The sequence below is a fragment of the Anabas testudineus genome, chromosome 17 (genome assembly GCF_900324465.2).
Source record: "Anabas testudineus chromosome 17, fAnaTes1.2, whole genome shotgun sequence".
In the NCBI taxonomy this organism is placed as follows: domain Eukaryota; kingdom Metazoa; phylum Chordata; class Actinopteri; order Anabantiformes; family Anabantidae; genus Anabas; species Anabas testudineus.
In genome coordinates this window covers 15,839,879-15,864,713 of record NC_046626.1, presented here as the reverse complement: position 1 = coordinate 15,864,713, position 24,835 = coordinate 15,839,879, and the positions used below count along the sequence as shown (strand labels likewise).

General features: G+C 40.5%; 1 protein-coding gene across 1 annotated transcript in view; it reads left to right on the top strand.

Moving 5' to 3' along the window:
- The window catches only part of insra (insulin receptor a), a 43,993-nt gene that overhangs the window by 17,568 nt on the left and 1,590 nt on the right, over positions 1-24,835 (top strand). The window contains exons 3-20 of the mRNA XM_026374535.1: positions 6,695-7,031; positions 9,967-10,106; positions 10,423-10,567; positions 10,910-11,124; positions 12,888-13,014; positions 13,529-13,782; positions 16,252-16,419; positions 17,195-17,393; positions 18,096-18,382; positions 18,756-18,895; positions 19,892-20,051; positions 20,448-20,547; positions 20,631-20,698; positions 21,622-21,851; positions 22,114-22,224; positions 23,119-23,278; positions 23,892-24,021; positions 24,329-24,463. Of these exons, the coding sequence (XP_026230320.1) occupies positions 6,695-7,031; positions 9,967-10,106; positions 10,423-10,567; positions 10,910-11,124; positions 12,888-13,014; positions 13,529-13,782; positions 16,252-16,419; positions 17,195-17,393; positions 18,096-18,382; positions 18,756-18,895; positions 19,892-20,051; positions 20,448-20,547; positions 20,631-20,698; positions 21,622-21,851; positions 22,114-22,224; positions 23,119-23,278; positions 23,892-24,021; positions 24,329-24,463 (3,106 nt within the window). The remainder of the gene's footprint in view (positions 1-6,694; positions 7,032-9,966; positions 10,107-10,422; positions 10,568-10,909; positions 11,125-12,887; positions 13,015-13,528; positions 13,783-16,251; positions 16,420-17,194; positions 17,394-18,095; positions 18,383-18,755; positions 18,896-19,891; positions 20,052-20,447; positions 20,548-20,630; positions 20,699-21,621; positions 21,852-22,113; positions 22,225-23,118; positions 23,279-23,891; positions 24,022-24,328; positions 24,464-24,835) is intronic.

Sequence of the window (24,835 nt, the reverse complement as noted above, 5' to 3'; positions counted from 1 at the left end):
GCCGGTTAATGAAATTGTTTATAGTTTCCTGTTGCTACCTGAGTCGTCTAAGCCAAGTCCTGCTGCTGCTGAGTTAGACCAGATGACAAGGGGTTACTAGGAAATATTAGACCAGTACATCCAGGCCATTAGCTCCTGTTGTGATTTTTTAGGCTACACAATATTAATCCTTTTTTCTGACGCACTTAATTTTGCCTTAATTAGAATAGTTCACACCTCTCTGTGTCTTTAATGTTCCTCATCATGATCGAATATCTGGACGTCAAAATATTAATTCTCACATTTTCCTTCCGTGTCAAACAAGGACTTAATCAGGTAAATATGAATAAAAATTAACACTTGTTGCTGTTGTTCTAATGCTCACCGTGTGGTCTGAGCTCTTTGCTTTTATTGTTGATTCATTTGTCAGTTCCTTTTTCTGTTGAATTGGTTGTTTTGTCTTTAAAATGTCAGGAAATAATAAGTGACAATCATCGTTCCCCAGAGCTGAAAACAGCATATCTAATGCCTTGTTTAGTTTAACAGTCAAAAAACCGAAGATACTCACTTCATATCATACTAAGAAAAGCAAAATCTCACATGTGAGAACAAGCAAATGTTTTTAGATGGAAACAAAGATTCATTGATGATAAACAGTTAAAACTGTTGCAGATTAATCTACTTGGTTTTTCTCCAAACAGCTGTGCAGCTTTTCTCTCATCCGCTTTAATTTGGTTATTTGTACTGCTGATTATTTGACGATAAGTAATTACCTACAACTCATATCCCTTAAATAAAAGAAATGTAGCCTCTTAATCGGGTTTGTCCTCATCCAACAAAGCTGCTGCTGTTTGAGTTATTGCAAGTAAATAATTAATTGTCTAATTAAAGGCCATTGGCTGGTGATTTACCTTTATTTAGAATGTAACATTGCATCATTTTGCCCGTGCTCCTTATTTATATACAAATAAACCCGTTTAATGTCACATCTTATTCCAAATCAAGGTAGAGGGAGTAGCAGTGGTCATGCTTGGAAATAGAAGTGGGAACTATAGAACATTTGTTCCTCGCAGATGTGAGAGAGGAATCCAGACAATGTTCAAAGGGCACTGTCAGGGATTTGTTTTTTAAAGGTGGTGTAGACAGATTTTACATGAGACGTTATGAAGGAAAAAAGGAAAAAGGGCTATGAAGTCTGGCTCCTCTTTGCTTTTAGAACATTTTATCTTGTTGCTGTTTCTTGTTCTACTGCTGAACAGTTACAGCGTGCTGTCTGCCAGGTGGATATACAAGACATGGACCTGCGGGCCTGTCTCAACAAAGTGTTTTGAAGGTCGTCTTGTACATTAAATGACCAGCAAGATCGTCCTATGTCGGCCTTACAAAGAAAGATAAAAGAAGAAATTCCCTTTATGCACCATCCTGCTTAAGGTCAAATAAACAGTACCCAGGTTTTGCTATTAATTTATGACCTAAACAAATATGTTAACAGCCATCAGTGTGAATGATTAGAGAATAAATAGGGATAAATGACTTTGCACCATTACGTCTGATGGTTGACTGAATTCATTAAATAAAACCTTGAATAAAGCACAAGCTCAGCCCTGTAGAACGCTGAACCTGCACTAGCAAGTTTGTCATAACAAACTCTCGTGTGTCCAACAGAAACACATTGGGTTGGGCAGCCGTTAGAAAGTACAAACATAAAAAAATTGTTATTTATTATTATTATTAGAGAAGGTTGCATTTGAAAAGCGCTGGGTAAAAACAGTTCTCTGAGCGGGTGTATTAGCTACAAGCTGTTGACAGTATTGAGCAATAATAACCATAATTTCTTAACTCATAGAAGCAATTACATGCTTAGCAGAAGGTTTGTTGAGTTTGTTGCTTTATGTGTTGTATAGCATATTGAAAATATTTTAAACCGTTTGTTGGACAGAAGGAACAATTTAAATATTCCCTCTTTGACTCTTGTAATTAGTGTTTTTACTTTTATATGACATTTTATGAAATAAACACAAACAATGAATCTAAAACAACCATTATCAAAATGTATTTAATGGGGGATTTGTTTTTTGTGCTTCTGTTTTGTTTTTTTGTTTTTTTGTAGTTGCCTTTTCTATTTTTGATGCATGACCTCACAATCCCAAAATATCTAGTGAGCTGGTATTGCTGCACCAAGCAGCCCATGTCCCATATTTGAATTGAGTCTTCAAATTTCAGCTGTGGCAGTTAATTTAGTACTTTAGTTCGCTGCTGCCGCTGCTGTTATTCTGTCAGTTTCTTCTAAATTGTGTGTGGAAGCTTTGAAAGATCACTTTTCAAAAGCTCTTTATTTGTTCTTCCGTGGGACTCTTCTCTACTGAGCCTTGAGCAAAACTTTCTTTCATAAGAAACTAAATACTACCCTTGTCATGGCCGTGGAATTTTAATTACCATCCAGCACACCGCCACATTCCCGTTTGGCATTTTCAGGGGTCTAATATGATCTTGATGCAAAATGCCTGAATAAGCTGTTGCTGCATCACTGCAATAGGGGCAACCTGGAAAAGCTCACCGCTAAATAATTTTAGGGAGGATTGTGGTTAATGAAAAGTACAGAGGTTCTTAATTTTGGGCAGAAATCTCTGACTTTTGACGCAGCCTGCCTTGCTCATATAAATATATTCTAATTGCTTACATGTGCAATTTAATGCTGGTTGGTTGCAGAACAGCAAAAAGGAGCAGTTAATAACTGTATGAGTCATTTTCTGCAAGCGACGTGGATTTTTTCTGCCTTTCTGACACCCCACGTTGTCGAGGCTTGGCATTAGCTGACAGGCTGCACAGATCTGTTTCTTCATCTCTCATTTCCTGCTTGCCGTTGATCTAACAACTCTGTTTCACTGTTGTTTTCCATTTTAATTCACTTTATTTGTTTTACATTTTGCGCCCTCCCTCCTGTCCCCCGTTGTCCAAGTGAAGCTTTTGTTAATGAGATCAAGAACAATGCATTTTTGCATTATTTATTCACAATCCTGCTGCACTTTGCACAAGCTACACCACAAAAGAGAAGCCCTGACCAGTGTGCTAGAGAAACCAGCGTGAAAACGATAAAGGGCGAAAAAGAAGTGGTTGTAGATGTTGTCGTAAACAGACCTAAGTCCAGTTGCCGACCCAGCACTTGCCTCCCAGCAGGCTCATTGATTTACGGTTGTCAAGTGATTTTAGTGTGAATGAATGGAAGATAAGTTGTAGAGATGCTGACAAGATTGAACTGAAGCTGAGCAGAACTAAACGACACAGACCAAAGTGATAAAAGACCTCTGCTATTCATCAGCTGTGCTCATGAACGTCTTGAACTACTGAAACGAATAATCCATTACCATCGATTGGGTTAATTTTCTATTGACCTTTGATTCATGGACCAGTTGTTTCAGTTTAGCTTGAACCTAGAGAAGAGACAGCGAATAATAATATTAATTATCCATTTATCTGTTAATCATTTAGCTTAAATATATCAAATAAAACATCTGAAAATCAAAAGAAAGACTTCATACACTGACAGGTTGTTATGAGTGAACTGGTGTTTTTTATTTTACAAAACCGATCTTGAATTTTTATCAAAATTGCTGCAGATACATTTTTTATTTATTGACAGATTGGTTTATTATATGTGAACAAGGCTCCATGGCTTTTCATATAATAGGTAGCATACAAGACATGCACATACATGTAGTCATCTTCATTTGAACACTAATTAAAAAGCTTCTAATAATATTAAACATCATTCAACACATTTCTGGACAAAATGTTAGAAATGAATTTAATGTCAAATTAATTGCAGTCAGTTTGTAAGAGGGGCCGTGAGATATTCAGATTTAGATCTGGGTGGAAATTTTTCAGTCGTGAAGTCAGAAAGAACTCCTAATGAGTTGTAGTCATGATGAGGCATGATCTGTCTCCTCAGGCACTGAGCTGTTCAGCACAACACTAACATAACATGATTGTCTCAGCACGAGCTTGAACCCATTACCCACAGAGAGCACCGCGTTCACACAGCAAAAAAGATCGGGTTTGATGGCAGTGTTTTTCCTTCTATCCATCAGATATGGACATGCATGCCAAGAAGAAATCAAACCAATAAGAACTAAATGTGCTTTAGTTAAAAAAGCTGCCGGTTTGTGGTGGCGAGGGGAAGACCAGAGCAGCGCAGCACAGCGCACGTCAGATCAGCCTCAGCCTGTTAATATGTGGCTTGCATACCTCCCATTGCTGCTGCCTGCTGGGAGGGAAGAGGGAAACAAAGGGTTAAACTGTGCGCCTGTCATCATTGGAGATGGGAGAGGCCATTTGAATGGCTAGCTTCTGCAGCTAGCCAACACATTGGCTAAGACTGAGGGTGGATCAGCTGCTGGACCTGTGCTCCGGCATGGAGCCCTACTGGGGGATCAGGAGTCGGTGACAGCAGACAGCAACGCTTTTGTGTAGAAATGTGTTAGTGTACAGTGTGTGTGTGTGTGTGTGTGTGTGTGTGTGTAGGGAAAGTTGAAGGGCACCTTTTGGAATAATCTTAAAGACATGGAAGGAAAATATATCAAGAGGAAAGTTTAGTTTTGTGCAAGTTTCCCTCAGTACACGGAGTCGATTTTTAGACTGACGTAGATAAAAGGTGGTTATATCATATGTTTTTCTAGCTCTGTGCCCCTTTAGCTCCTTTTTTTTTTTTTTTTTTTACTGCCATTCTCATATTGCTGCTGCCCTCCCCAGACACACTCATCATGTGCTTAAAGAGCTTACCTCTGTTAATGTAAGAGGACAGGGGGGTCCATGTTGTTTTGTTCTTTTAGGGGCTGATCTCATGACACTAATGAAGCCGAGCAGTTCTGGACACATGCTCGCTGAATCACACTCAACCATACTTAATAACGGAAAACCATTCGATAGAACAGCTTACTGAGATTCACCGTCTCCTGTGATTGAAAGCACAGCACAAACCTTTTCCCTTCCCGTCATGGGTTTGGTTTATGTGGCTGAACGTTACTTCAGACCCGTAACAGAGACACATATTCGCGACTTCATGACCTGACCACAGGTCTTCATAACAGCTAATCTCCGTGTGCAGGTCGGTCTGCTTTATTTACCTCTGCACAGCCTCCATCTTGTCCTCACACCTACACAGACAACAGCACAAACACGCGGACGCTCGCACACCTGTCAGTCCACAGAGCCGAATGTTATGTAACAGGCTGATTTACAGACACGCGCACTCACACACGTAGACATTTGCATAAACATCCAACCTGCAAACTTGTGTGTTTGTCCTCAGTTGATCATGTCGTTACGTGTCGTCACTGAACCTCAGTTTGCATATTAGTATCCCGCTTCAGGACGCTGTGTTTTTCTGTCAGTGTGTTTTTTTTTTTTCTTCCTGCATGCTCAAAAGGAGCATGTGTGTTCATGTTGTAAGAAAGAAGCCTGAACTTTTGCCTGAAATTTAGTTCGGTTGCTTTAGATGATTGGGAGCTTATTTATACTGTGGCTGTTCCAGCCAAGAACTTAACAGAGAACATGTCATTATAAAGATGTTGGGAGATAAATTTGATATCATATTTCACATAATGATGATGTTCATCGTAATTTTAAAGCGAGTCTTTTCACCAAACATGATGATATGTCTGTATTAGTTGTACGGTGCTATGTAGTAAAGCTTTTAATGGGAAGCAACAGATTTTAGGTTGAAATATCGTTAACGTAGAAACTGTATTATAAGTAATTGGAGGAAGATGCTTTCAACAAAAGACTAATTGTTCGTAGTTATTGAAGAAAATGTCCTAATGGAAAACTTGGCTAATAAGAACAGCACAGCTGTTTTCGGAACAGAGCTGCGAAATCCAATGAGACTGAAACGGTGACGGAAAAATCTGGATGAATTAACAGGTCTTTTGTGTGTTGAGGTTAATGATTTAAAAATGAATAAATAAATAGGAAGTGTGCATCATAAATCATTCATTTAATACTGAGCGAACTATCAGGACTTTACAAGAAGTACCTGTATCATATTCTCTTACAATAATGTGTTATCTGATAACTTAATAAATTATGAGTCTATTAATTAAAATCTGTTGATTCACTACACATGTAGGCACTTGGATGTATGATTTCTAAATCCATATCTAAGCAGGTATAAAGTATCAGAAGATCTTGTCATTGTTAATGTGTTTAGTTTTGTTCTCCAGCTCTTGTACTCCCTCAGAATACTGTTTTTTTAATTCAATAATTATTAAAAATGTACAAATATGAAACCAAGCAAAGCCATATTGCACATCTCACTTGCAAAACACAGTGTCGAATGCCAATTTTTCTTTCCCCTCTGTCTCACTTTCACCAAGCCTTCTGGATGAGTGTCCATCATTTGTCAACTAGTGTTGGACCCCTGCTGTTTGTGTTCAGTATGCTTGTTGACTAATGGCAGATGGTCCTCTGGCCTGCTAGCTACTGTAGTGAGGACGGATTTCGCTCCTGCTGACTGATTTACAGACTGGTTAAACTCACCTCTGCCGTCTGGGGAACTGAAATAATGTGTAATGTTGTCATAAATTAAGTTTCCTTTTGCTTTGTTCATTTTCTTCTAAATGCAGCTCAAACAGGATCTGTAATACTGAACTCTTTGCTTTTATTTTCCTCACTCCCCTCTCAACTAACCTGACCTTGTTCTTCTTCTGTCTGCATGCAGTGTGTCCTATTCAGTGCAAACATCGAGCCTGCACCAAGGATGACCAGTGCTGCCACGACCAGTGCCTGGGCGGTTGTCTAAAGCCCAACTCGGCCACCCACTGTGTGGCCTGCCGTGGCCTCCATCATGATGGCAACTGTGTGGAGCGCTGCCCTGAAAACCACTTCATCTACAAAGGCTGGCGCTGTGTCTCCGTCTCCTTCTGCCAGGATCTTCACAACAAATGCAAGAGAGAGAAGGAGCACAGCAAGGGCAATGACTGCCACGAGTACGTCATCCACAATGGTGCCTGCATCCCCGAGTGTCCCTCTGGCTACACGACCGTCAACTCCTCCTCGTAAGTGCACACTCGAGTCTATCTGATGGGCACTTGATCTGATGGAACGATGTTTTATCAGGGGAACTGCCTAAATATTCCTCTCTAATTTAACTACAGATTACATAGTAGTCATTTGACTGATGTATTTTACTCACTTGCTACCTGCAAAATAGGGAACGCAAATGGTTTCTGTCTGAAGTCGGAGTCAGTGAGAAGATTAGACAGAAATGTTGCACAGCAAATATGTTTGGATTTGTTTTTGGGGCACGTATTTCTGATTATTTTTCAGCGTGAGTGAACAGTAGTAGACTCCAGCACAGTCAGCACTGACACATTTTGTTGAGAATAGATAATAAATAAGAATTTTAGAGAACATATTAATAAGTAAATAAATCTGTCATTTAAAAAATATCTATATCATTGAAAAACACTGAAATTCTGCACAGAATACTGCCTTATTTCTGTGACTTTATTTTTTGTAGCTCACAATGACAGTACAGGCCTTGAAGGTCCCACTGCTGAGCTCAGTGATCTGTATATGTGTGTGTAAGACAGAGATTGCAGACAGCTAGGTCAAAGTGGTGCAGCACAGTAGGATCGCTGGCACATCTGTGTTTCTGATTTTGACTCACTATTTTTTAGTCGCTCGCTTGCTGCACAAAATTGATGGTTGTTTACCAACTACTGGCGTGCGCATCGTAGTGTGCAAGCTGTAGGCAAATGCACAAGTGTGTTTCCTTTCTCTCCACGTCTGCAGATGCAGCCTGTTTGAGCAGACGTCTCCAACTGAGAAAGATGTTGTACTTGTGCTATCCTGCCGGTGACCTTCACTGACTTCCTCTTTGACAACTTCATCAACCTCACAGACCTGTTGATTAGTGTGGGCGTGCCTGCAAGCACAAAGCCTCTAGGCAGTCCTCATCATTCAGCTCAGGCAGTGGTTGAAATCACAACCTCAGGACTTGTCTTTTGTTATAGTTGCTCTATTAACTAGTGGTTAAACACCACAGGAGACATTCAGTGCAGACTTTCAGTTCTCTGTGGCCTCGCCTCCACGTGGCCGGTCTGCACAGAGACTGAGCTGCAGCATCCTGTCGCTGACAACAGTGATGACAAGGGAAAGTGGGTGTGCTACTGCTGCTGTGTTTGTGTCATCATGTGTATTTACCATTGATTCACCCCCATTAGAACAACACGCAGCTTCACTTTCATGGAGTTGCACACTGTACATTCACACCTGAGAGGTCTCTGGCAGGACTCTCTGAACAGAACAAGCTCTACTGGAGCAGATGAGTCAAGTGCCTTGCTAAAGTGAAAACCCAATGATTAGCAACAGGGGAAGGAGTGCTGCTGATTTCTTGTACTGCACAGTAGCTTAAGTAGAGGCGTTATTGTCTCATGAAAAGCTCCACAGTGTGAGTCCTGAATAATACTTGAACAACCACTTAGCGTGCAGATGTGATCACCTCTTAACAGGGTTTTGAAACTGAGCTACTTTTGACCTGTGGTGAACCCAGTTGTACTCAAGTCTCCACCTTTTCACTTTGACTCTCTTTCTGTTCCCCTTATTGCTGGTCTCTGCTCTTTGGCATGCCCCCTCCGTCACTGGCTTTAAATGAATCCTGTGGAAATGAAACTGACTGAGGGCCTGCAGCGTTAGGAGTGTCATAATGCAGCGGAGGACAGCAGAAAGTGCAGATGTGGCATTGGAGAGGGAAAAGGTTAAGACAGATCAGGGAAGTTATGACCAGATAAAGAAACAGTGCTTATACCCTTTTCATTTGCAGGACACAGACACACTTATTCAGCTTCCTTCTGTGTGTATATGTTTTAGGATTTGAGCCATTTCATCATGTGGGTGGTTTGTTTTGTTGCTGTTGAAACTTTTCATTAATCTCTTTTACAACATGGCCACAACAATACCCGTCTCTGTTTTACAGTCGTCGTGTGTTTATAGTAGACGGTGCTAAGAAAACTAGCACATCAGCTGCCACCCGCCTCTGTTATTACAAAAGAAATGTCACATTGTTCTGTTTTTGTCCCGGCAGCTTACTCAACTGTTGCTAAATAAAGACATTCTCACCTCATAAACCAGCCAGCCAGAAATAACAAAAAAGGGAGCATGTGTAGTAAACAGTACGGAGCCTATCATTATCTACTTGCTGTTTCTTCTCCTCAATTTAAAACCTTCAAAAATCACTATCCACAGCATGTGCAAGACGCAGAGATTACCATGTACGCTGGATTTCACCTCATCAAAGTTTGCACTTGCCACATTATGAGTGTGGGGATTTTACAGAGAGCTTTTCAGGAAATGGGTTAATATGGTTGACACACAAAACCATCACTATATACCTGTTATGAAAACATTGTGGAAACCAGGACATTTAACTCATTATGTGAGGGATTAGGGCCACTTTTAATTAATTCAGAACAAAACATTGTCGGTGTTTTGTTACGCATGGATTGCTGCTAAAAGCCTAATGGAAGCAGCGAGTCTATATTTTCATCTAACAATAAATGACATGGGTCATTTATAAAAGACTGCTCACACAATCACAGACTCATCACCCAGCTCACCACTGTTTTCAGCCACAGTAGCTCTCAGTGCATAGCTCTAAAACCCCTCTGTACCTGTGCTCTACCTGTGCATCACCAAACAGCACACAGATGCATTGTGGCGCGTTTAGCAGCTGAAGAGCCAGATATTTCTCTCAGGAGACCAAAGGTAGATCTAAAAATAGGCTGAGGTGGACACAAATATGGTGCCAGATGAATGTTCATGTTGCTCTGTGTCTACTTGATGTGTCAATAAGCAACAATTTGAAAACGTGTTCGCCATCTATTTGAAATGTGATAATTCATTACAGTTCACAGCTGCTGCTCTGAGTTGACACACCGTTAGTTACCGTAGGTTCTAGTAACCTAATTAGTTTTGTGTTTCTTTTTTAAGGCTCAACTGCACTCCCTGTGCTGGACTCTGTCCTAAGGTGTGTATGGGTCTGAAAACTGTGGACTCAGTTACTGCGGCCCAGGCTTTAAGAGGCTGCACAGTTCTCAATGGGAGCCTGGTCATCAATTTGCGTGGAGGCAGTAAGTACCAGTGATCTATTTGGTTGAATCAAATGTCCGTACATCACAGTCATACAATAACGAGAGCTTAAAATGAAGTTTAAAAGGCAGAAACATCTCCTACAAAACAAGTATGACTTGTATGTATGTGTTTGTGGAGTTTGAATTTGTTCATCAACATGTAAACACTGACATTGCAGCAGGATAAACAGTGGATGTGTTTCAGCTTTTGTTTGTAGATGAACATTGAAAAAGGGAATCCAAGCAAATGCTTTTATACCAAGCACTATGCATCTGCAGAAGTCACTGCAGGCGTGTCGTTTGGTTTTTTTTGCAGACAACATAGCAGCTGAACTGGAGGCCAGCCTGGGCCAGCTGGAGGAGATCACTGGCTACCTAACAGTGCGACGCTCCTACGCCCTTGTGTCCCTGTCGTTTTTCCGCAAACTCCGTGTTATTCGTGGAGAGGAACAGGAAATCGGGTGAGACTTTAACTTCTGAGCACATCTCATCTTTGCCATTTCAGAGCCTCCTCCTGTAATTATGAGTTTAAAAGCAGTAGGACTGACCTTTGCAAAATGACTTTTTGTGGTAGCAGTTTTTGGATAAAGTTTCCCAAATCATATATGAGGCTTCACTCAGATGAGGTGGAAAACGATTGTAGCACTGCTGGTTACATTTACGGTCAACATGGAATATGATGCAAATTATACTGTTTACTAACTATGCTGAAGTACTTTATTTACTTTACTTGAGATGCTTTCTTATAATACCTCCTGCCAAATTTCACATGTATCATGAAACACGTGCTCATACCCCTCTAGGAATTACTCGTTTTATGCCCTGGACAACCAGAACCTTCGGCAGCTGTGGGATTGGTCCAAACACAATCTCACCATCCTGCAAGGACGCATGTTTTTCCACTACAACTCCAAACTCTGCATGAGTGAGATCCGCAAGATGGAGGAGGTCTCAGGAACCAAACAGCGGCAGGTGAAGAACGACATCGCCTCCAAGAACAACGGAGACCAAGCCTCATGTAAGAACCCCGTCTCTGGGAACATGTCGTTTGTTTCAGGAGTTACTGTGGCAACAGGAAAAACAGAGTCCAGCCGGGTACAGATGCAAACATAGTCATAATTGTTGTTATGATGGTCATTTCCTGTCCTATGTTTGCAGAAGTCTTCCTGATGACCTTTTACTGACACAGTTTAGTAGGAACAGCCAACATAGCAAAGCACACACAACTGTTACACTTAGTAACACCATCATAGGATTTGTGCTGGTTTTGTCAACACGGTTCTGAGTCAAACAAAGTCGGTGTGCATCGTGTACACGTTAATGATTACGGTCACGCTCAGATAACCAGAACAGCGGGTTTCTGCGATAAGACCCGAGTTTGAGGGTAAACAGGGAGACTCGCGAAGGGCCGCTACAACGTGCAAGTATCAGATGAAAGCAGCCAAATAAGGTGCTCAGCCAGGCAGCCAGCCATGTGTTATGATGGTTAACTTGAGTCCAACTTTACCCAAACCACTGCTTTTGCAGAAGCTGCACATCGTAGTGGTTCTTGAAAGTTTCCCCATTTCTCCTCCAGCCCCCGTTTTACCACAAAGACATGGAAACTGAATCCATGACAGTTTTTCATTAACACATTTTACAAGATGCACACCAACTTAGCTTGAGTCCAAATTATGTTGTGAATGTGCTTGACTAAGAAACTAAACTCAGCACCGCTGATTGTTGTAAATGTGACCATTATTGTTGTAAATGTGTCATTTTAAACATCATATCTCTACTGTGAGAAGCCGGCAGCTGTAAGAACCTGTTGTGGCATCACAATATTGAAGTAAGTGTAAATAGACAAAGCCCTCGTAGAGGCTCATCTTCACAGCAGTGTACCGACATCTCTGACTAAAACCTGCTCCAGAAAGACCTGTTCGGAAAATAGATATACTAATTATATTCAGTCTGGGTACGGTTGAATTGTCTCATATCTTGCATCTGTGTCTCAGTATGTCTCTCACACACGAGTGAATCTGAGCAGATTCATTTACAACTTTCATTATGTGATGCACCTTAATCTTCAGAGGCGAAAAAGTGTTTTTTTTGAAGAAAAATATAATGTATGGAGCAGTTTTAATTTGTTATTTTGGCTACTGCATTTGGATAGGGATTCCACTGATTTGTTATGAATTGTGTAATACAAGGCCTCAGGCTCAGGACGTCGCAGCTACATGATATGCATCTGACTAGATTTAGGTTCTTGGGATGCATCGAGTCAGACGTGAGGAGTTTTCGTTGCTGCATGAGTGGGCTCGTTTCCTTTATTAAGTACCTTGAAAAAAATGATGAAGAGAAAGAACATTAGCTCAGTTCCTCACATTTCCTGCCGTCGGCAAATTGTGAAGTAGTACATCTAACATGCACCTTCACTCTTGGCCTTAGGAACAGCATGTGTGACAAAGCAATCTTGACTCAAAGCTAAAGTCTAGGTACATTTCAAAATATATTCTACCGTCAACGTCAGACCAAAGCACATTAAATCTCTTTTCAATTTAGAAGATACCCAACTGTCTCCTGACTATTTATTATGAACTGAAAATGATGCTGCTGGAGTAGGGCTGCTGCTTCAGGACGATGGGCTGTTCTTGTTTTAAATCATAAATATAAAAAGTTCCTTATAAATATCTCTCTTTGGCAACAATTTACAAACTCACACATTCACCTGTTTCACCAGAACTAGAACTTTACCTACCATTTTATTGCTTTTAGTTGAACTATGTCTTTTGTTCTTTTCAGGTGAGAACCATGTGTTGAGGTTTACACAGATCCGAACAATGAGTGATAAAATAATGGTCAAATGGGAACCCTTCTGGCCTCCAGACTTCAGAGACCTGCTGGGCTTCATGGTGCTCTACAAAGAAGCGTACGTTTCAGTCATCTTCATATCGTTTTCAGCTTCTTATGTTCTTTATGAATAGGAGAATGCTGAATAGAAACATATTCATCATTTAGACCTGGTGAATAGTGATCATTTCTGCCTCACTTGCTCATTTTAAAACACTTGCAGAGATGTGACAATATCTCAACATCTTAGAAAATGTGTCATCTAACAGATCAGATGTCGGAAGCTGTTTTTTTTTACTGAAAGAACCGCGGCACATCTTCGGTGATAATTTTGTTTTCGCTGAGGTTTCTTTGAACCTCGCATGCTGCTCAACTTTTCAGATTAGCTTGTGTCCAGGCAGCTGACAATGGCTGTCCTCTCTTACATTAGTGGTATGTTTTTAGAAAGCCTGTAATATATTGTCTTTTAACTATCTTCACTTACTGCACAAATAAATTAAATGACAAATTGCTGGAAAACAACTGATGAAGTTTAGGCCTACACATATCATGTTTTTCATTCATATACTCTTTTTGCTTTTTCTCCACGTTAGACCTTTTCAGAACGTAACCGAGTTTGACGGGCAGGATGCCTGCGGCTCCAACAGCTGGGTAATTGCTGATGTGGACCCACCACGTCGTGCAACAGAAGGAGACAAAGAGCAGTTTGAACCGGGTCACCTCATTATGCCGCTGAAGCCCTGGACACAGTACGCTATAATGGTGAAAACCCAGCTCTCAGCCTCTGACGAGCACCAGGTCCACGGAGCCAAGAGTGAGATTATCTACGTTCGCACCAATGCAACCAGTAAGACTGATTCAGATTTGTGCTCATCTTATGTCCATATTGTTCCTGATCCTCTGCAAGCACAAACTATCTAGCTAATCACACAAGCTCTACTCTGATCAACATGAGATTCATTCATGTCACTTTTCCAGTAACATTTCTCACTAAAAGTGGGAATATGCCTGTAAAGCTGAAGCCTGACATGTTCCTAAACCAGCTTTTATAGAATCATCTCAAATCCATTCATTTCCTGCAGTGTTACTATCATTGACTGGTGGATTCAGTGTTGTGTGTGTCAGTCTGGCTGCTGCAAAAAAGTTCTTGGCACAAGAACAAGGAAGAGGAAGACAGATGGCACGATTCGCCTGGGGTGCGACGACCTACCAAGCGCTACCTTGTGCACAGTTTCTGAATGAGTTGGTCACACAGTGATAGTGATCATAAATCTTTTCCCTAATTGCACTCTGCCACCCACAGCGTGTGTCATGTGCAGTCTGGTTTTATTATAGTCATGATGACTAGTCGAACTGGCTTCCTTTTATACATTTTTTCTCTTGTGCATCAAATGTGATCCCTTGTCCGCACGAAAACTGGCTTGCAGCAGAGACGCATTGTTCAGTCAGCCACACGTGTCAAGGGCGGGTTGTTTTCTGCCTGTCTTGCACCCACACTGGGCTGCCGGTCTCTGTCATGTCTAACCAACACACCTCATCAGAAGGGCAAAGCTGTCATTACAAATCAGCTGTTGCTGGTGAAACCAAGTCTGACAATGCAGTCGGACCAGTGTGTCATCCAGTCATAATCACATTGTGACAACCAAGCTATGTCTCCTTAGGGTCCAATCTGACATCTTCCTCTATTTTTAATTTTCTTGCTCACATACACTTCCCCTAACATTATTTGATGACACTTTTATCACCGTGTTCTTAGTGTTACGTCTTAGTGTTAGTCCAATGCAGGCCAGGGCACTTTTAAGATATGAGGAGTCTTTCATTTTGCCTCCCACTTGAAAATCTGACTCATATGTTGACTTAAAAAGCGGCTGATCGGCAATCAGATATGAGGTGATGCCAGTCAGTGTACGTGCCACAATTAGCTGGTAACCTCTTTTTTCTATTTTGGTGCAAATCAAAGAGGAGAAAACACATTTAGATGTGATGATTTAATATGATAGAAGAAAAAAATTGTCCAGAAACATCGATTACGAAGCTGCTAAAGATATTTTTAGATTGATTAACAACAACAAGCACTCGTGGTTGGTGCCAGAGTCTCAGGCCTGCCCTGCAAAACAAATCACACTATGACTCATGTTTATTATACCGCTTGCATTAGTGCTGTTAATCTGTGTTCACTGAGCAGGATCAAGTTGAAAACAAAAAAATACACACCGCGTCGCACTTTGTTTTGTCGCACAGAGTGATACTGAAAATATGCTCACACACCACATACCACATAAGATGCACATTATTTAAATTTTGTCACCACAAAGTGATTGGAGTGATAATCAGGTTTTACAGTAAACTAGAACCAGAACAAGATGTTAAACATTGTCACTAAAGCTACAGCTGGATTTTGAAAGCATATAATTGTTTATTTTTATTGATCTAAAATAAGAATAATACAAAAGAACGGTCGGTTCTCTCTGACAATTTAAACTTTAAAACAAAGCAGGTAAAAAAGAAATCAGCGTGGCCAAGTCGATGCTGTGATGAGAATATTTATAGCCATATAAAATACAACTCATGCCAAAATTACTGAAAAGTAGAACTGAAACTAAAAATCTAAACCACAGCTGTAAACAACAAAACTAAAACTACCAAGGCAGCGCTGAAATTCATGAGTAGGCTAACACTGAAATACAGAAAAACACCAGGGAAGAGTCTAAAGCTAAGACAGCCATAGTGCAGCAGACAAGAAGTATCTGTAGTTCTTCTTAATGTGTAATTAAAAAAGCACTAATTGCAATAAACAAAGCAAGACTCTCTCCGGGGGGAGTACAGGAAATGGTACAAAAAGGAGAAAAATTTGTTTATCTGGTCTTCATGAACTTGTCAAACGCAGACATGTGAATGTAAATCAGTAGCAGTGACAGTGTTCCCAAGCTGCACAACTGAGGGGAATACCCAGAGCAGACAGATGTTGGTCACAGAGCAACACCCTTCCAGTAAATAAGTTTCATTAGTTCTAATATGACATGAAATGTAAATCAGATTGAAAAAGCACTTCTCCTTCACTATAGTAAATAAACCCCAGTGATTCATCTATAGAGTTATGTTAATTGTGATGACAGTTTGAGCATTATCACAATGGAAAAAGACATTGTTTTGAAGTCAGTGATTGATTGGAACAAACACAGTGTGGTTCCTTTGTTCTTTGTTTCTATTCCTTTATCACTCCCACAATGTATCCAGTTATGTTTTACACCGTTAAAACCGCTTCTACCTTCCTGCTTATTAAACTACTTCCTCTATATTTTTCATGTCTGTGCAGAACCCTCCGTCCCGCTGGACCCCATTTCCTCGTCCAACTCTTCGTCCCAGATCATTCTCAAGTGGAAACCTCCAAATGACCCCAACGGCAACATCACTCACTACCTGGTCTTCTGCCAGCGCCAGCCTGAAGCCAGCGAGCTCTACAAGTTTGACTACTGCCAGAAGGGTGAGCCACATTGTTTGTGGTTGTGTTGAGTTTTTTTTTTTTGTTTTTGTGTGTTTTACTTCTGTTTTAGTGGTTTTGTGTCTTTTCCAGCTCCAGTAGTAGAAGAACTTTTCTCAAGCAGACACTCTCCTTTTAGTAATTCATTCAATCAGCACTTGATTTTGATTTTCTAAATAAATAATGATATAAAGAATCTCTACCAACCAAAACCTGATTGCCTTATATATTTTTAGCTTACTTCATGAACATAAAGCTGAATCAAAGCAGGTGTAACTCTTCACTGCCCCGGTGTTAAAGTGATCCACGATAAATGTTTTTTTTTTTATATTTTCTATGGAGTCCCTGCAAGACGTGTTTTTGATTGACAAGCATTTTAAACAAAGTGATCCTGTGTGGGCATGAAAATGAAGCACAGTGAAGATGCAGGAAACTTTTCTGTTACAGTGAATCTGTGTGAAAGCTGAGAAGATCCGGATCCTGCCGTCACTACTCTTACATGTTAGCACACAACCTTGCTCAAACTTTCCACTTTTAAACTCCCATCATTCACATACGTCCAAAGAGATGAGAGTCTCGAGGGAGGTCATGTCACTGCTAATTTATCTCCACTAGAGAGAATGAGGACCTGAGATGAAAATAACAGACGTGCCCCTCAGGCGTGTGTGTTTGAGTATATTTGTGTGATGTGTCTGTGTTTATTGCACCTGTCATTCCTTTTCTCTCTGTTTTTTTTTTTTTTTACCTCTGGCTGCCATGTCTGCTTCCGTTTCACCAGGGATGAAGTTGCCGTCACGGGTGCCCACTCAGGTGGACAGTGATGAGGAGCAGAAGTGGAACCAGACAGAGGAGCAAGGCCAGGGAACGCGGTGTTGTGCCTGCCCCAAAACTGAAAAGGAGCTGAAGAAGGAGAAGGAGGATTCAGAGTATCGCAAAACCTTCGAGAATTACCTCCACAACGAAGTCTTTGAGATCAAGTAAGACAGCTGGCAGAATTGTCTTTTTTAAAATTCAGCATATAGAAAACGGCAGCGTTTGCTTTATGATTCATGGATGTCATTCTCAAGAGGCAGGTTTGAGTGGAGCTGGATTCAATCAGGAAAGCTTTTAGGTTTTCTTCTTTGTCATCATGCTGTCAACTTCAATGCAGTTCATTGCTAACAGGTTAGCTTCCCATGCAACATATTTCACTTCAGCCTCCAATAGTTCTTCGTCTGACCCCTTTTGGTAGGAACTAATCACTTCATACCGAGAACACTTCACAAGAACTGCCGTATTGGAGGTGTTCTGATCCAGTTGCCTTCACAGTGTGGTCAAAGATCCTTGCCCAGTTTTTCTGCTACCATACACATCAACTTTAAGAACTGGTTGTGCACTTAGCCTAAGACATCCCACACCCGATGACAGATGCTTCTGATAATTGTTGTTTCAGTTTGCTGATTGATGTATAACTGCACAGAGAGAGAACAAGGAAGTCAGATAAGACTATTTTAAATCCCCATTCACACATACTGCACAGTGTGATACTACATCCCAGCGTCAGATTTAGATACTGTAATGTATTTTCCTTGAAATTAATTTGAAATGATTCATTTTACTTTTTCCATTTATCCTCCACGTGTCTTTAAGGTCTTTTTAGAACAATGTAAAGCAATTTAAACGTATCTTGTCTTGTTTAGACGCTCAAGACAGCGACGCTCTGTGATGGGCATCGCCAATCGAACGCACCCCTTCCACACCACCGCCCCAAGCCCACCAATGGCCACGCGCGTTCCCAATGATGAGGACGAGGAAACATTTGAAAGCACCAAGACTGTGGTCACTGTCCATGCCAAAGAGTCCACTGTAATCTCCAACCTGCGCCATTTCACAAGCTACCAGATTGAGATCCATGCGTGCAACCATCCGACTGATGCAGCCCGCTGCAGCATGGCAGCATATGTGAGCGCCCGCACGATGCCTGAAGGTGAGGAGGCACTGATTGTTATTCTTTCTTTCTCTCTTCATAATTCTTCCAAGTTTCATTTTGACCTGCTACTTTTTTGGTTGAAGTTCACAATTTAGCGACTAAAACCAAAGTATTTTGTTCAGAATTTGATGGAGGGAAACATTGGATATGAATTTGCCAAGTGGCCTGAACATGACTGAAAACTAACACTAACACTAACATCTGCTTGTGTTAATTGGCAACTGCTTTGCAAAAACATATCACCTTCTTAGAGTAATAATATAAAAGATGTCAGCACTTGAACAATAAAGTTATCCCGAACTCTGCTTTCAGTCTATCCTGTCAATTTACACCAGAAGAAATATTATTAATGAATTATTGTTCTCTGCAGACAAAGCAGATGACATCGGGGGTCCTATTAATTATGACGTGACAGAAAATACTGTGCACATAACATGGCTGGAACCCCCAGCCCCTAATGGCATGATCATCCTGTACGAGGTCAACTACAAGAAACTCGGGGACACTGAGGTGAAGAAACACACCGCACACATGCGCACACACATCCGTCACGCCTTTGTTGCTCTAGTGTATGTAGTGGTTTGAGTCTTTTGGGTCATCGAGTGCAGTCAGAGTTCACCACATTCCTGCTCATATTTATATATATACAGTATATATATGTATATAAATAGCATATTTATAGCCTTTTTTTTTTTAACACAATAGCCGGGACAGTAATGAAAAACAATTTAAGTGAAATTAAATGTATCCATCTTAAAACAAGCCATGCAGCACAGGCAGATAAGACGAGCAATACTCATTACTTTACTCGCATTTTCAAATTTAGTCTTCTGCTCTCAGTAATGCCATTTGTTTGATAAACTTAATGGAAGAGGTCATTATGATGTTGCACTGTGTTTTAGTATCCATGGAGACAAGTCTGCAAAATATTAGGTTGATGCTGCAGACTGCTATTTGCTGAAAAACAAAATAGCTCAGATATTTCCAAAGTGGAAAGATATTAGTTGGTGTGATTAGGTACAGCGAGTTAAAACTAATTCAGCAGTCCTGCACTAAATCCTCCTTTACGTTTAAAGTTATGTTGTTGTTTGTTGTTTTTTTTTGTTGTTGTTGTTGTTGTTGTTGATGCAACTAAACATTATCGTTTGGAAGATATGGTTGGTGGTATGTGATGCTGTTGAATTGTATTGGATAATACAGAGTTTCTGTTAGTTTGTCCAGCCCGTGTGTGTGTGTGTGTGTGTGTGTGTGTGTGTGTGTGTGTGTGGTAATGATAACACCTTTGTGTACAATACACTATAGTTCAACAGCAGCACAAGTTACTTAAATCTTCCATAAAACAGTTAAAGAAGAAGTACATATATAGTATATTTAGTACTTAATAAACTCCTGAGTGTAGAAAACAGTTGAGAGAAGTAACAGAAGCATTAGTCAAAACATTATTTTAAACTTTTACATTTCCTCTTTGTTGCCTTCTGTCTAAACCTTCGCGTTTTTCCTCTGCAGGAGTTACACTACTGTGTGTCAAGGAACATGTACAAAGAGACCCGTGGCTGCAAGCTGAAAGTGATGCATCCTGGGAACTACACAGTGAGAATCCGGGCCACGTCGCTGGCTGGGAACGGATCCTGGACCGAGCCCACATTCTTCTATGTCCAGGATCCAAGTAAGTGTCCATCTGCCATGAAGGCAAACAAAACTAACTTGAGAGAAACTAGATACTTACATTCTTCTGTAAACTCAACTTCCAGCTGACAGCTGCTATTTCTTTTTAACTGCATAATATTTGATCTTATCTATAACATAATTAGCTCCTTTCAAAAATCTTTTAATCCAGCCAAGAAATAAACAGAAATGTATGAAAAAGTAGGATATTGACATGCAAACGTGGACACCTTTTATGACCACTTTCAGATGCTACTGATTGTGCTTGAAGCAGATTATGTTCACAGGGCAGCATATTGATCCTAGCTGCAGTTGAACATGTGGGTTTCATACTAAGAGCTTGTTTTTGTCCTTCACCTGCAATGTGACTCACTGTCTGGATGGATGTGTTCAACAGCTGATCCTCTCTACATTGTAAAGATCATCATCGGCCCGGTCATCTGTTTTGTCCTGCTGCTGCTTGTGGCCGCAACAGGATTCATCATGTTCAAGAAGAAGTAAAACAATTTTCACACACTTTTTTCTTATTGAATATTTTGTCTGTGCTGTTATTAAACGCTTTTTCTCTTTTTTATTTTAGTCAAACTCAAGGTCCAAGTGGTCCCATCTACGCCTCGTCAAACCCAGAGTATCTCAGTGCTAACGATGGTAGGTGAAGCGATTAAAGCAGTTTTTAAAATGTTTTACCTCAAAGTGGATTTATAGTTTTTACTTAAGGGATTATGGCTCATTACTCTAGAATGTAACTACACTTGGTCAGCTTTGGCTACTCGTGTTTCCACTCCTGGTAATTATCTGCTCGTTTTTCAGTAACACACATGAAACAAAGCCATGTCAAGTGTAAACACCACAATCACCACACTTTCTGTCATGGTGAAAGATAGATCATAAACACGGTGTCTCGCGGCAGTAGCCTCCAGCACGGAAATGAGACAAAACAAACCTTTCCTCTGTTGATTAATATCACAAGTGAATTAAAGTATGTAAACACAGTTAGTGCAGGGAATATATTACACATAATACACACAGATCATATTGTAGCATTTGTGCCATAACTGTCACCAAACCCCTTATTTGAAGTATAAATCAGACTTTAAAATCTTTCCTGAATAGCAACAGTTTGCTTCTTAATACTGTATTTTACATGAATGTTTGACATTTACTGTGCAGAATGGTTTATGTGCAGAGTTTAACACTTGAAATCTGTTTTCAATTTCACCTGCTATAAAAGGAAAAGTTTCTTTGTGCTCAACTTATGTCTGAGTTTAACACATGCACTTGCTGCGGTCTGGTATTCAGTTCACAGAAGCGTGACCTGGAAACGTCATAGCTGTGGTGCAGAAGCACTGGCATTAAGCTTTTAAGTGAAGCAGGAGACATCTTGTGTCCAGAAGTTAAACTAAAATAAAAAATATGTGCATATCCACTTGTTCTGGATTTTAGTGAGGGTAGTCACAACCCGTTTTGGGAAGGTGCTAGTGGATAGGGAACAAATCTGACTGCTGACCATCTGCATTATCTGATTATCCAGTTTCTTAATCTGTGGTACATTCCTGGAAATGTTTTTGCAGTGTACGAGGAGGACGAATGGGAGGTGCCCAGAGAGAAAATCATCATTTTGAGAGAACTGGGTCAGGGGTCTTTCGGTATGGTCTACGAAGGCATCGCCAAGGACATCATCAAGGGTGAGGGCGAAACGCGTGTAGCAGTGAAGACGGTGAACGAGTCAGCCAGCCTGAGGGAGAGGATCGAGTTTCTGAACGAGGCCTCGGTCATGAAGGCCTTTAGCTGCCATCATGTGGTAAGCAGAGATGACACCTTTAGAGTGAAAGGAATGTTGTAAATAAACGCATGACACTATGCTGCTGGTATTGAGTTCTCAGGGTGTAGAAGTGCTGCAAGGGTGTTTAAATAAGTTGATCCCTCGAGTATGTTGTAGCTGTTGGTTAATAATTGGACACAGTTCTTGATGCACAACAGAAATGAAGACGTGTCCCTTCTCATGGTTACATCATTAGATCAAATCAGACTTTTTTTTTTTTTAAACTGTCTTTGTTTTCCAGGTGCGTCTGCTGGGTGTTGTCTCTAAGGGCCAGCCCACGCTGGTGGTAATGGAGCTGATGACCCATGGAGACCTGAAGAGCTTCCTGCGCTCTCTGCGGCCTGACGCAGAGGTAAAGAGATTACAGCAGTGAATCACACACGGAGTACCATGCACCGTGTCTGTATTGTTCTTCTCTGTTTGTTTATGCTGGATTGAACTAGTAGTTTGTTGGGTTTGCAGCAGTTCACACACAGACGTATTGCATGCATATGGTTGTGTATTAGTTCTATACCCTATCTATAGTTTCTTCTTTTCACTTCTGCATTTTATTTGCTGAAATGGTCAAGTTGTCGCTTGCTGTTGTTGCAGTTTGCACATATCTGATCGTTCCTTTTTACATATGTATAAGCAACTATTTCTGTACATTAAAGGGCATAAAGAGCAGGGCTACTGAACTATCAGAAATAGTAGAAGTAATATAAATACTTTGGTGCTTTTCTGTTATCATTTACTTAGAGAACACACAGTGGTTCTTCTGTCTAAGCTGTCACCACCAACACAGAAATACAGAACAGTAACTGACATATCTCAGATCTGCTGTTTTCTCCTGTGGAATCTGTATTTCTTCACATCTACACGATGAGTTATTAGATGATTGATGGTGTGGTTCAGTGTGGATATATTAGTATAACTGACAGTACCATACTTTTTAAAATTCAATTTTAAGTTTGGAAATATACAGAATATATATACAAACATATTGAATTCAAATAGGACGAGGACTGAGCTGTTCTCTATGCAGAGATAACTGAGAACTGAAAATGAAAACGGCCTCAAGCAGGCTTGTTTGCTGCTGTACAGCAGTCGACTAAGTGTGATAATCAACTTTGGTAGTATAAACTTGACAAATATGTTTTTAACCTTTGATCCAAATCAGCACTGAGTCATCAGTTGTTGACATGAAAACTGTGTGAATCTCAGTGTTAGCAGATCATAAATTGAAAATCTGTCTTGTATCCCTCAGAACAACCCAGGCCGTCCACCACCCACCTTGAAGGAGATGATCCAAATGGCTGCTGAGATCGCAGATGGCATGGCTTACCTTAACGCCAAGAAATTTGTCCACAGAGACCTGGCAGCCAGGAACTGCATGGTAGCACAAGATCTTACAGTCAAGATAGGAGGTATGTTTTTATTAAGCACAGAAAAGATGAGATGTGGCAATTCATAAGGGACTAAACAGCTACGCATTGTCCCATACAATCAACGCAGCATCTTACAGAAAGCTAACTTGCAGCCTTTCTCTGATTCCGCTTTGTGTTGATGTATTGTGAAGCAAAGGCTTTTTGCAGACTTTCGTGGATTAGAATGGATTTAATCTAATAATTTATTCTACAAATTTGAATTTCTCAGTTGAAAATTTGTTAAATACGGTGTATAGTTTCCCTTATGTTATAAAACTGCTTAGACAATCAACACAAATAACTGTCTCAGATTGTACCTTCCAAAACACTTTTAAGACCCGATTAGGTGTGTTACACGGACTACTGTATTAATAAATGTAGATTCTTGGTAAGCAAAACAAAAAGGCCACATAAGTCTGAGGAAGTTAGGTTAGAAGGGTGTTGTGTAACTGGACATGTGGCATCAGCTACTGTCACCTGCTCATCGTCCGACCACCCTGACCACTGTTCAGCACACTGAACCTGCTGATCCTAATAGTGACCTTATGAATTCATGGATTACATTTCACTGCAATAAGACTATATAACGTGATTTTCTTGATTTTCTTTCCAGACTTTGGTATGACGAGAGACATCTATGAGACCGACTACTACAGGAAAGGAGGGAAGGGCCTGCTGCCCGTCAGGTGGATGGCACCTGAGTCTCTTAAGGACGGAGTCTTCACTGCACATTCTGACTGCTGGTCAGACCCTTAATTTACGTTGTCATATTTTGTGTTTTGGTGATAATTTGGTCACAACAAACTAATCTTCCAAAAGCAACAGTAAATAGTAAACACATTACATATATTAAAATATAACAACATGTGCTTACACTGTGTGATGCTTTTCATCGAATGTTGTTTACCAGCGCTGCAGCCGCTGCCTCTGCCCTCAGTCTGTTGACTATGTCAAGTGTTCACATACAGATTTATTCTGTCAGGTGTCTAATTGGCCTGTCCTCATTCTCCCTGTGTTGCTGTTGTTGTCTCTTCTCTTTCTGTTTGCCAGGTCATTTGGGGTTGTGCTGTGGGAGATCAGCACGTTGGCTGAGCAGCCGTACCAGGGCCTGTCCAACGAGCAGGTCCTCAAGTTTGTCATGGATGGAGGCTACCTGGACCGACCGGACAACTGCGCTGACAGACTGTATGTACAAGCTCAGGACTGTGTAGATACAAAACGATTAAAAACAGCAGCTGTACTGTGAAATCCAAATGATTTATATGGCTCTAAATCATTTCTATGAGCTGTAATAATGCTATATGACATGAGATTTAATTATGGAACAGAAAATTTAATCCGCTATATTAATGATCTATCATTATATAAGTGAACATTCACACTTTTTTTCCCCTTTCTTTTCACACTGGATTTTCTGCTTATCTGTATTTCTATTTTATATCATATCAAGTGAACACAAGACATTTAACTAAGCTTTTCTAATGGGAAAAAATAATGGAAACATATGAAAATAGTTTTAGGTAAATAAAGTAAGAGATACAGTCAAGACCACAACCA